Source organism: Nicotiana sylvestris, chromosome 11 (genome assembly GCF_000393655.2).
Source record: "Nicotiana sylvestris chromosome 11, ASM39365v2, whole genome shotgun sequence".
NCBI classification, from domain to species: Eukaryota; Viridiplantae; Streptophyta; class Magnoliopsida; order Solanales; family Solanaceae; genus Nicotiana; species Nicotiana sylvestris.
In genome coordinates this window covers 1,405,750-1,419,881 of record NC_091067.1, presented here as the reverse complement: position 1 = coordinate 1,419,881, position 14,132 = coordinate 1,405,750, and the positions used below count along the sequence as shown (strand labels likewise).

General features: G+C 35.9%; 1 protein-coding gene across 1 annotated transcript; it reads right to left on the bottom strand.

The window, feature by feature from the left end:
- Nucleotides 1-4,607: 4,607 nt before the first annotated feature.
- LOC104249523 (uncharacterized) lies at nt 4,608-12,254 on the bottom strand. Its single transcript, XM_009805958.2, has 9 exons — nt 11,862-12,254; nt 8,850-11,445; nt 8,656-8,757; nt 8,209-8,361; nt 7,153-7,316; nt 6,860-7,007; nt 6,569-6,688; nt 6,394-6,481; nt 4,608-5,253 (listed from the first exon to the last, which is right to left on the bottom strand). Exons 2-9 carry the CDS (start codon nt 11,241-11,243, stop codon nt 5,087-5,089), a joined length of 3,336 nt encoding a protein of 1,111 aa, XP_009804260.1. The 5' UTR covers nt 11,244-11,445; nt 11,862-12,254; the 3' UTR covers nt 4,608-5,086.
- Nucleotides 12,255-14,132: the final 1,878 nt, after the last annotated feature.

The window sequence follows — 14,132 nt, the reverse complement described above, 5'->3', positions numbered from 1 at the left end:
TGGGAGCATTTGCCTTCTCTCGACCCTGAGACCATAGTAAATATGATGCAATAAATCCGAAACCATACTCCATTTTGAATATATAATTTTAAAAGTACATTAAATTAAATGCAATTAAAAGCTGAACCTATCAAATTTAAATTTTGGATTCGATATATAGTTAGGGGTGGGGAAGGGGGGAATATCTTTTTGCAAATCTTCAACCAAAACAACCCCACAAAACTTTTCTTCCTAACCTCTCATATGCTACAACTTATTAGTTTTTTGTGCTAAGTATGTATCTTTTGACTTCTTGGAATCTCAATTATCAATAAGTTACCTAGGGCTAAAAGGTAAGCTGATTAGTTAGTATTCATAAATTTTGTGGAGGGGATTTGACAAAATCTTGATACAAATCTGCAAATGGTGTAGAATAAGAGGGTGTGGGGGGAAAGGCAGTTCGTGTTGTGAAAAGTACTTTTAAACTAGTAATAAAGTATTTTTTTGAATATTGTATGTGATAAATTAGCGACTAATATTTGTATTATCATAGGTTCTCTCCGTGTGAGCTATAGTTCACGGGTTCGAGCCGTGGAAGCAATCAATAGTACTTGTATTAGGGTAGGTTATCTACATCATATCACTAGAGGTGTGGTCCTTCTTCGAATCTTGCATAAATACGAGATGTTTTGTGCGGCTCCTTTTTCTTTTTTTTAATAAATTAGTCAGCGAGTCGAGAATAGTTGTTGTCCTAAACTTCTATAGTAATTTTGAATGTTTTAGATAAATTAATTAATAAGCGAGCCTCGTAAAGATTTTTGATTTTCCTAGATAATAAGTATACATCTTGATAGTTAAAATGTAGACTTCTTGCTTTAGTGTTAATAGTTAGTACTTCTCTTTCCCATAAGTGATGCTTTTTGCTAGTACTAGTAAATACTCTACTTGATATAGATATTGTGTTGGAATTATTTCTATTTGGACTTTAACATTAATTTAATTATTTAGTATTATTAAAAAGGCTAAACAAATATAGCTGGTGTCAGAGCCAGCTAATTACATGCACCTTGACTATTCCCCCAGGTATATGATATCTCTCTCCGATCAGCTGACAGCAGTTTCAATACAAATATCTGGTAATTTTGTCCATCAAAACTTAAGCAAATAAAAAAAAAAAATCACGTAATATTTTCTCGTTCGCCCTCCTTATAACTGTTGGTGACTATCCCGTTGAAATTGACATCTATTGTAGGGGGAGAATGAGAGGAAGACTTAATCCTCATTTAATAACATAATATTAATGTTGCAATCTTATTAAAGGGGCTAATCTTTCGGAAATTATGTGAGTTTTCTAATTCTCTTTAAATAAATTGAATACCTTAAAGAGAGAGATAGAAATTTCTTTTCTTTTCTTTTTTTTAATTTTCTATTCGATTCTCATTGTGTAAGTTGCATTAAAGGGAGAAGCCTTTCATGTTAGGATTTTTTCATACTCAAGCTCGAATTCGAGAACTCTGATTAATGGCGAAAGAATCTGATCCATCTTATTATAACCCTATATGGTCTCTTAACTTTATTAGTAAGTCTCATATTCTTATCCACTTCACGATATTCATGTATGAACAACATTCAAATAATAAAGTACATTAAGACCATTAGTTTATAAAATTAAACTATAATACTATGATCCACCTGTAGGCTCAGTCCCTATATATGCAAAGAATTAAAGAAAGAGAGATTAAGGAAGGAGATTTAAATATTAATAAGGTATTAATTATATATAGACCTAGGAACCAGAAAAAAATGATCTAGCTAATTAAAGGAGGGTTGACAAAGTTGCCCTACAATGGACTCTTGATATAAATGAACTTTTAAATAATTAATTTTCTATATAATCTAACCAAATATTCTTTGAAGTAGACCCTTAATGACTTTTGTTTTTCTTCAACAATAATTTATCTGCACCCTTAAATTAATGTAGCTGTTATTATCACTTCATTCACTTTTTGTAGGATAATAATACTATATTATAAAAGAATATAAAAATAATTCTTAACTCATCTGTATGATTGTCAACCCCTCTTTTAACAAACCCATAATGAATTACTATATCACATTCTGGTATCCAAGGAAATTGACTTGGCCTTATCTCTTTAACGACTTTATTACTTTACCATGCATTTATTTACACACTTCTAATTTTATTACATTCTTTCGTTTCCAATTGCTACTGTCTATCACACTCTTTATCGAAATATACCTAAAATGATTTATTTGTAAACATCAAATAAATGTGTTTTTATATTATAATTTTGCTGGATTTTAACTTATATACACTTATATTATCACAAAGCATCTCCATTTTTGGATAGGGTCGGGGAAGAACCGCATCCCCAAGAGGTGTAATGTAGACAGCCTATCTTAATGCAAGCATTAGTGGATATTTTCACGGCTCAAACTCGTGACCTATAGGTCATGCAGAAACAACTTTACTGTTGCTCCAAAGCATTTGATTTAATTGGTTACCAAATTAAATTATTTACTCTATTTCTTAAAGTTCCATGCATCTATTGATATGTATCACGCTTGTTGTGAACAATTACTATTGTATACTGATATTATAAAAGAACTTTAATATTTTTTATGTCATATAAAAAATAATTATGTTAACCGTCAAAAAAAAGAAGTTTAGTAACACAGAAAATAAGGCAGGTTACTGCTTCAACATGTTAAAATACCATAATAAAAGTTTTTTACACGGTCAATATATATAAAGCTAACCCCCTTCTTATAGTTACATCAACATGAATCTGTACTACCTTTTAAAATCGCGGTTATAATCAACTATACAACAAAAGGAACAATCTAATGATGTTGATAAATCACTAGGGAATATGGTGGGATGAATGGATTCCTCCACTTTTGACTAGAAATCAGATTCGGATTATGTTAATGAAAAAATTTCTTAGTAGGAAGTGATAGTTTTCCCTTAAACAAATTCTACATAACACAAAACTGAATAAGTCAGGTCAGCAGGTATCGGTATCGGACAAAACCAGAAAAATACTTTATTATGACAGGTTGTGTGCACTACATTTTTTAGAGTACGGTTTTTTCTCGATCTCTATAGGAACACGGGATACTTTATGTACCGTTTTTTTACATTGTTTGTTTGTTTTAATAACCAGACAAACTTGCTTTTGTTGCAACCAAATCAACCCATTGGCCATTGAGAATTACTGCCTTTTTTCCTTCTAATTTCTCAAGTCCAATAGTTTTTTTACTTCTGTTCTAATAAAATTACTCTAAGATTATCCACTTGACACGTAGTAAGTCAAAATGGTACGTACAAAAAGTTGACTTTTGGTTGAAAAGTACAATCCCGCGTATTAGGTACACAAAAGGACTTGTGTTTCTAGAAATATAACTATCATATGATGATGTCAAGGAATTTGACCTTTGGATTTACTATTAACAATTTTTTTATTAAATTCATTTTTAAACTAATTGGTCCCAGCAAAAATTAGGAAACTAGTCAAATAAAATTATAAAGGGAAAATAAAAGAAAAAGAAACAACAGAAGAAAGGAATTTAAGTCAACTAGGTGTTTATACAAACACTAGCTTGCCTTAGTTAGGTTGGTTTGGTAGATTGGGACAAGAAAATATCAATTTTTGATGTATCTTTATTAAATATAAACTAAACTTTATACTTAGTTTCATACACTTAGCTCCATCTTTATTTAGTTAGAAGATAATCCTGAATAACTAGACAATACACAAAAGAATTATTAGCAAAGGTAAAGCACAACCATTAATTTATTTTTACTTGAGATAAGAGTTAGCTTCATCCGTGTTAGGTTGCTTGCTCACACTGTCGGTTTCAAGTACAAATAAAGGAAGACATTTCTGATAAATTGATGATCATTGTGAAACTCGTTTTGATGTTTTACCTCAAAGTTATAGGGTTCAAGGTCAACTAGTAAGAGATTGAAGAGATTAGCTTCATCGAACAAATCTGAATCACCATCAAAAAAAAGCTAAAGCAATGCTCAATAATAAAAGATATAGGGGCGCATGAAGAGTGTAACGCCTATGACCGAGGACAGGCCGATGAGGGGCATGTCAAGCAGGACTGGCAGGCTTCAGCTGGCAAGCTTCTAAAGAAGGGTCCACATATCACCTTAGACGAACCCCACATCGAAATGGGAGGGGAAAGTAAAGTACTTTATAAGATATGACACAAATTCACATTCTTATAAAACAAATTCACATGATACGCACGTATTTTTGACCCAATATAGCGTAGCCCAAGAGACGATCCATGCGGTTTGTTGTGCTATAGCGGACAATACGTACCATGAGCTTAGATCGTAGATTTGCCTAGAATAAATCACCCTTGAAAGAGTAAAAACCTCAATATAGCACTTCAAAATATAAAGTAAAATAATTCTAGCAGAGTATAACTGTGTATAAAACTTAAGGGGGCCTTATCTCAACAATTTGTTACACTTAAAATTCAACTAGGTAGAGCAATGGCTGCTTCCTTCATTGCAAAAGAGAGCAACTTACCTGCCTACAGATTTTATATTGTATAGCTGTATGCTAATGTAATACAGAAAATGAAAATCATATAACTTCAGATGTATAAATTATCATTAATTTATATACACTGCTTTACCAGTTCCAACAGATATCTGAAACAAGAAAAATCAATATCTGAATGAACTGCACCAGCATCATCATAACCTTAACATATGCTGAGACCTTGACAAAGTTGAAATGCCGGCCAACCCCAATGGTCTTTCGGAAGATGCATAAACGTACTACTCGGCTTCAAGATCATAGTATAATTCAAAGTATTGTAATATGATCTTGAATATAGCACTAGGACGTCCGTGTTGCAATGACTTCATATTGTTAATAGGCCATATGAAGTTACCGGACGAGAAAACATATTTAAGAATGTTTATTATAGTTTGGTGCCATCTTGGGAGACGGTAACAACTTCGAAGTGAAACATGCGCTATCCTTTCATCTTTCTCAGTCAACATGTGAATGACTAACTGTTTTGGAAGGAGCGAGTATGGTAACTCCTGAAACAGGCATTATTTCAGGTTCATTGCCGCTGCCATAGTTCTCAATTTTTGAGAGATTTCTGAGAATGATGGCCTCTCTGCCGGCTCAGGGGCCCAACAACTCTCCATCAGCGCTTTCCATTCGGGATCACACCATGTTGGAATTTGTGGACGCAGTGTATTGTTAACAATTCCTCCTATATATCATAAAACAAGATGAGTAATCCCTCAAGTAATATGAAAATATTTACACACGTCCAGAATGCGGAAACTGGTTTTTGTAGATAAGTAACAGCTACAGCCTATATATAATAAGCAGACTCCTTCAACACCTTGTATCACTGGAAATTGTGTTGAAGATATAACTAACTAAATAAATAAATAAAAATGTACCCTCTCCATTAAAGTTCCTCAAGAAGCCGACATGTTTGCCCCTTTGATACCCAAAAGCCCAACAAACCAATATCAAGCGCAGAATTCTGAGGTCCCTAATTACCCCCACAAAACCAACAGCAAAATCACTCATCTTTCCCTTGTTTTCAAAGAAGCTCAATCCATTGCTAATATCGCTCTTCCTATGATTCTCACCGGTCTTTTACTTTACTCCCGGTCCATGATCTCTATGCTTGTTCTTGGCCGGATCGGTGATTTAGCACTAGCTGGTGGTTCCCTTGCTATTGGATTCGCCAACATCACTGGATATTCAATCCTTTCTGGTTTAGCCATGGGTACGGAGCCCATTTGCGGACAAGCTTTTGGTGCCCAAATATACAATCTTCTTGGGCTAACTTTGCGAAGAACCATTCTTTTACTTTTATTAACTTCATTTCCAATAAATAAATAAAAGGTCCAAATTTCATTCTCTTAACAATTTACAATCACGACGCTAGCCATGCAAGGACAGAAAATATGCCAAGAGCTACTAAGACAACCACAACAGCAAATAGATATAGATAACCATCAGACATGCATAAATGATCAAACACGTTTCGATTGCATTATACAGTATAATTGGTACTATTCTCATATATGACCTAGACGCTACCTAGATTAAAGAGTCCATCAGCAAGCATTCACAAGTACCCAGTGACAGAGACACAAATGGACAGGGATTCTAAAAGATACTGCATCCACTTAGTGAATTGTCTTCTTCTTCTTCTTCTTCTTCTTTTTCTTTTGTCTCCTTTTTTTTTAATTCTTTTTTTTCAGTGGTTCTCTGAAAGTGGTTCTTTTAAGGAAGGGAAGTTTCAAGGTGATACAAACAAGTAGAGGAGATTGATTTCTCTGGCAAACAAAGAGAAAAAGAAAAATAACATGCATTTAGAACGGGTACATACCTATTATTGAAGCACAATGCATATCTGCATATGGTTCATCACCAGTAAGCAACTCCCACATAACAATTCCAAAAGAGTAAACATCAATCTGCATCGCAGAAAAAGGTTAATGATCACTTCATGAAAGAGCAAACATAACAACATAACCTCCGGCTTTTCAAAGACAAGACGTTACCTTCTCTGTCACCTTAGTTTTTCCACTTAGAAGCTCAGGTGCCATCCAGGGTAAAGTGCCACGAACACCTCCTGAGACTAAAGTGTGCTGTTTCACCTTTGATAGGCCAAGATCACCAATCTAAAGGTAAAGCAATGTAGTGTCAGGCGCTAAATATATCCACTACAGTACGAGAGTTGTAGTGTTACTGAACTCCACAAATCTAAATGCATTTTTATCTTCAGATACAATGAATTCTGAAATATCTTAACTAGGCTGTGGCGCTCAAGGAAATATGAGTATTCATCATACCTTGCAGACAGGTCGATGTGGATCCCGCATATTCACCAACAGATTTTCACATTTAAGATCAAAGTGAACAATGTTTTTCCCATGCAGATACTCCATTCCAAAAGCAGTATCCATGGCAATGATAAGCCTTTTACGACGATCAATAGTCCTGTTGAATAAATAGTTATCAAAGATATGTTGAAGATGCGAACTATCTAGAACATTGACAATGTCCTTTAACTTAATGAAATTGTGAAAATAATGAAGTCCAACTCTGACGGTTACCTCCTAGATAACTGAAAAGCAAAATGTACCTGTCCTTTTTCTGTAAAAACTGCTTCAACGATCCATTGACCATGAATTCTGTAACAGTTGCTAAAGATCCATCAGGGCCATCACGGACTACACCGTAAAAAGAAACAACATTTGGATGGTGCAGTGAACTTAATGTCAGAGCTTCCCTCCAGAAATCTGCAATCTAATGAACAGAAAATGAAGAGGAAAATAAGATTGGGTTCAAAATATAGACTACTTCTGGAGAATGAAGACAGAGTGAAACAAAGCAGCGCAATAAGCAAAGTGTAGCATCAAATTAAATTTCACCATTAGAACTCAGGTCATAACTAGAAGTGGTGATAAGAATGCTAGACAATATCATTTGAATCCCTCTTTTCAACTTCTTCCTCTTATTTTCTTCCTAATTTGGGTAGGAAATGGTCAATCAATATTTTAAACGATATGAGATCTCCAGTGAACACCGATGATATGAGAGGCAATCCATCTTAAAGCTATGGTCACATTGAAAGAGAAAAATAATGCCAAAAAGAAGAGCGTCATAGATCAACGTAATATACTTGCTGAAAGTTGGCACCAATTATACCTAATACTATATATTGATATAGTTCATGGACTATGAACATCTTCATAGTCAGTGCCTGAGCTAAAATTTTATTTGCTTGAGGAAGTTAGTGTTTCAGGTCAGTATTTTATCATTACTAAAAGAGTAGAAGAGAATTTGGGGTTTGCCAGGAGATCAGTGAATCTCGGGTGACTATTTGAAACACATCAATGAGATTGCAAACAGTAGACTTGTCATATTTCCTACTAACCCGAGTCATGGAAAAAAGACAAAAGAATTTTAGCAGGAGCATATCAGGAGAAGAGGAAAGAGCTTATGAATCTTTATATTTACAAGCATTTGCAGGATTCTGATGTCACTGATGGAGAAGAAGCGTCCAGAATAGGATATGATGGTCAATAAATCCCAACATTTTACTGGTTACACAAGTGAGAAAGTGAAAAGAAGAGGATCCACCATGCTTACAGAGCAGAAGTTTTTATATCAGAGAATGTATATATTAAGGACATACCAAACGTTCTCTTTCAGATGGCCTTCCTGCGAAGCAGCTGGCTTTGATTCTCTTTATAGCGACATCTGACCCCTTCCACTTTCCGTGATAAACTGATCCATATGTCCCAGAACCCAACTCCCGGATTTCCTCGAGATCTTCATTCTTGATTGTCTATATCAATACAACATGAATACAGTTTTATTCAAATAATATATATGAAAATAACAAAACCTGACAAAATATTCACTAAAAACAAACAAAACAAAATGAATGCAGAAGGTTTTCCGTATAATCTCCTCGGAAAAATCTGAGAGGAAAGAGAAGCAGCAACTAATGTGACACGAGATTTGACTAGAAAGGTTTTCCCATAATCTCCTCAGAAGAATCACAGTTGGAATGCGGAAAAAAAATGTTAGCTTGAGACTAGTGAGGAAAGGGAAGACAGAACAAAGTGATTTCAAGAACCTGCAATCCCTTCTCAATAGCTTCTTCCTCAGCCTTTGTCGGCTCAATCTTGGAATTGTTAACATTGTCGTCAGAATCAAATTCCAAGCCCCCATGGCCATCCTGTAAATCAAGAGATGGTATTATATATAGAATCACAAATACTAAACATATATGATGCAAACTAATAATAATAATAATATCGTGACCCTCACAGCTAACTCTGCATCGTTCTCATTCGCCACTTTAGCCGCAGTGTCATGCTCATGAATGGAATCAGCATTTTCTTGGACTTCAGCTTTTACACCCTTAACACTTTGTAATTCTACCTTTTCCACAGAAGAAATCTGATCAGGTAAGCAAGCCAACCGATCCTTTGGGTTAGTCTCAGTATCGGCAGAACCACCTTCTTTTACAGCACTTTCTGGGCAAGTGGACCCAAGAGATACAGGGGTATTTGGATTTTTGTCCATTAATGCTTCTGACGGAGTCCCGCTGCACATATTAGAGTCTTCCACCAACACTGAAGGACATAGCTGTTCAACTTCCTGGCGAATAAAACTCTCCTTCTCGCTGACACACATATCAGCAGTTAACTTTGTTCCAGACCTATTCAACGAAGCCGGCCTATCACCAAGGAATGGTTCTGAATCAGATTTTAACGACGGATCCTCCAGAGTTGCAAAAGTGTGCATGCCACCTGGGGTCTGAATAGCTTCCACAGTATGCACGGACTGATTTCCCACAGTGTGAGCATTTGATATCATGTTTTGGGCTGGTACATAAGAATATTCAGGCACGGAAAAACCATCAAATCCCATCCTTTTCTGTGAAGAATCAAGCCAAGAATTTTGGTTCTCCATCCCAGCTTGCAACCTAGGACTATTTTCCATTATACCCCTGACAAATCCAGGACTAGCAGAACCATTGACCAACTGTGGTGGATTAGCAACCTCGTATGAAGGACCTCCGTGACTTGGGCTTTGAACATTCCTCCACAAAGAATGTGCAGGCATGTTTGCTTGAGGAACCTGGTAGGTTGCATCTGGTCCGTAAGCATAAGGTAGATTTCCATATCGAACTCCACGGTCCTCCATGGAGGGAAGATGAATCTGAGATCCTGTGGCTACCACCTGATCATGATATACCTGGCTAACAGGATCCCGTCCAGTTCGAATGTGACGAAGGTCTTCATAATTGAGACCTTGTGCAAGGACCTGATGCCCGTCAATTAAATTGCTATGGGAAAGTGATATACTGGCAGCATTTTCCACAACATAGTGATCTGTCAACCTACTAGCTCCAGACGCATGGATCTGTGGGTCCTCAACTCGAGCATTTGGTTGATGCTGCACGCTCCACCCTCTTTCATGACTATGAGTCTCACTCTGACGGCAACGAGGATCATTTTGTTCGATGGGGTAGTATGAGTGGTGCAAATTGGCATCGGCAGTCACTGGAAACATTTCTCTTTTTGGTGGGCACTCAGCACAAGGATTTGCAACCTGGTGGAATCCATTTCCCATATCAAAATGAGAATGTTCTCCAGGCTTCCAAGAGGAATCGGGGTGAGGTTGATTGCGCTGAAAAGTCATTCGGCAATGCTCACAGATACTGTTCCCCTCAAATGTGTTAGCACCGTGAAGGATGTTTCCTGGAAAGCCAGCCTTGTCTGGTACAGGTCCATTCGGAAATAATAGTACGTTATCCGTATATTGAGGTTGATGATCATATAGGGATGGATGATTGACCTGAAGACGACTGTACTCTTCAGGCATTCTATCAAAACTTTTCTCTTGGAACTCTGGGTAGGGAGAATAGTACCGCGATGATGAAGGAGAATTTGGAAAATCTGATATTGGCCGTGGATCAAGGTGTCCCGGCTGCCTAGGAGAATAGTATGCTGGACTCCACGGGGCCTCCATTTCATTATACCTCTGATTAACCGATTGTTGGGGCTGAGCAAAACCCATATGTGGAATTGTAAGGTGACGCAAGTTGATCTGAGGCATATGTGCATCGTTACTCCTCAGATTATGGAGGCTACCATCAAGATTCATCTGATTAAAGCACTGCTCCGCAACGTGGAGATCATCTAATGGACCTGTAATCTGAAATTCATTATGTTGTGCCGTTCTGTATTCCGGGGATTCATTAAGACTATTCAAAGCATCCACATACCTTCTCTCATTATCCCTCTCATCCCCATCACAGAAATGCAACGATCGATCTTGATCAGGGTGAGAAAACAGAAAGATCCTGAGCCTAGTAAATCCGTCACCAGAACCCAACTTATCATATTCCTCCATCATATTGACCACATCATCATCATTCACTACCGAGACAAGAGCATCAAGATCCTCATCAGGCTGCTGATACTTTAATACCATTGCCCCCTCAAAGATCTCCCTCATTTTCGCCATGAGTTCCTCAAAAGAAATATCGCGTGGAACACTCACTATCCTTGTCTCACCGCCCACATACCGAAGCTTCCCATCCTGAGGCCTCGGCAATATACTGCCCGAAAAACTACACAAGAACTTCACACGTGGCGTGTCATCGTTAGAACTACAAAGTGAGCCAGGGTTGGTCATTGTGGGGCTATCCATAGAGTGTAGCAAAGGTTGCTGCTCTCTCACTTAGCAATCAAAATTCCAGCCTTTATTCACTCAAAATTCCAACACCTTCATCCTTTATGAGTTAGTATCAGAACTCGTAATACTCCAAAGTCACACCTCAACACTCCCAAATTCAGTAACTCGAATGTTCTGAGAAAGTTAACAACCATGTCCACCAAGAATCATCAATGCCCTAGAAATATTAACCAAACATAAACTTCAAGAATTCTTCAACAAAATAATAACAGAAATCAACAACTAAAATCACCTATTTTTAGCCTCAAGTTAATCCAAGAACATACAAAATACTAAGCCAATGAACCAGAACTCTTCAAACCCTTTTAAGTAATAAATCAAAACCCCTAAATGAGAATTAAGCATCAGTAATATCACAATTCCAGCAAAATTTACCAAACCCCAGAAAAGATTCACCAAATTTCCCATATAATTCAGCAATTCTTTACAAATATGCACAAAAAAGCACAAATTTGTAGCTCAAATAACTCTGGAAAGCTCAAAATATTAACCCAAAAATTCAAAATCCTGAAAACCCAATTCAGTAAATGAATCAAATAACCCAAATTGAGCATCAAGAATCAGTAAAATTACCTTATAAAGAAAATGCCCGTCCTCCTCAATTCTGATTACCCCAAAGCTTCAAACTTTTTCAATTTTCTCCCAATTCTTGACAAAACCCACCAAAATTTAAGCTTTCTCGTATTAAATGTCCTAAAACAAACTCAAAAAATCTAATCTTTAATCTCTAAAAACCCAACAAAAAATTAACAAATAGAGGTGGATAAAAAAAACCGCAAAAAAAAGCTAGTTATTGGACACCATAAAAAGCTAGTGGAAATTAAAAGTAAGGATATTTATTTGGGTGTGTGTTTGTGTGTGAAATTATAGAGAGAAATAGGAGATGCCATGGTTGGGATGATTGATGCTCTCTCTCTGTGTGTTTTTTGGGGTAGGGTGGTGGGGAAAAGGGGGTGGTTGGTGATGCCAGGTAGAGGGACACTTGGCAATATATGAGAACATGGAATCGAGGCATAAATTTATCTTCGACTAGGTATATTCTTTTCACTCACTTTAAAGGAGCGTGTATTGAAATATTCTTGGGGATATGTTATATTTGTATGAAGAAAAGAATAAACAAAAAATAGAAAAAAATATGCACTATAGATGGTCCAAATTAAATGTGGTGAATTTTTTAAAAAATTATTTTCTTATTTTGGAGAATATTTTTTTAGAAAGTACATCAAGGTCGTTTTCAATCAAGTAACTATTTGATGGAGACTAAGTGGGCATCTAGACATAAGAACGGTGAAATTCCAGAAAAAAGTAAAAAAAAAATAATAAAGAAAATAGTATTTGAAAAATAAAGTTGCTTTTGGACATGAATACAATTTGAAGCTATTTTTGAATTATTGTGAGTGATCTGAAGTGAAAATTTAAATAATGTTATAAAATAAAAACAATATAGCAAGAACTATGTAATTAATTAGGACTAATAATAGAAGAGAATGATAACATTAGAAGAGAGGATTTATTTCTTTGTTTTTGAGTCTAGAATAGGTTCATCAGTGAACCTATTTATAGAAACGTTTCGTTGTTACAAAACCAATCTAAAACTTGTTATAAATACATAACCAATCTAAAATCTGTTATGGATACATAACCAATCTAAAACTTGTTATAGATACATAACCAATTTAAAACTTGTTATATGAGACATCCATCGGTGCAAATGGATAGATCCATTTGCAGGATTTATAACACCCCCCCCCCCTTGGATGTCCACTAACAGATAATGTGCATCATTAAAACCTTACTAAGAAAAACCCAGTGGAAAAAATCTTAGTGAAGGAAAAAGAGTACACATATCTTGTAATACGCATTAAGAGTTGCCTCATTAAAAATCCTTACTAGGAAAACTCAAATGGGACAAAACTTTGCTTAAGGGAAAAAGAGTACAACGCGTATTTCTCCCCCTGATAAAAAACCTTATTTGATATCTCGGAGACGACCCATTCCAATCTTGTATCTTAACTTCTCAAATGTTGATGTCGGCAATGCCTTAGTGAACAAATCTGCCAAATTATCACTTGAACGAATTTGTTGAACATCTAATTCACTATTCTTTTGAAGATCATATGTGAAAAAGAATTTTGGTAAAATATGCTTTGTTCTGTCTCCTTTAATATATCCCCTTTTTAGTTGAGTTATACATGCAGCATTGTCTTCAAATAATGTTATTGGGATATCATTTTCCCGTGAGAGACCACATAGCTCCTGGATATGTTGAGTTATTGATCTCAACCAAATGTATTCTCGACTCGCTTCATGAATGGCTATTACCTCTGCATGATTTGAAGAAGTAGCAACCACAGTTTGTTTTGTTAAACGCCATGATATGGCAATACCTTCACATGTAAATAAATAGCCTATTTGAGATCGACCTGTATGTGGGTCAGACAAATATCCTGCATTTGCATAACCAATCAGTTATGACCTAAAAGTTCTTCATTATTTTCATGAGGACGAAATGGATCTTTATTTAGATCAAGTGATCTCACAACTGTCGGGGTACTCAATGGATGTGTATTATCCATATAAAAGAGCTTCAAAATATTTTCGGTGTATGTTGATTGATGGACAAATATTCTATTTTTCAAATGCTCAATTTGTAAGCCAAGACAAAATTTTGTCTTTCCAAGATCTTTCATTTCAAATTCTTTCTTCAAGCATTCTACTGCCTTTGGACGCTCTTCAGGAGTTCCAATGATATTCAAGTCATCAACATACATAGCTATTATGACAAATTCAGATTCAGATCTTTTTATAAAGGCACAAGGATAAATTGGGTCATTCTTGTACCCT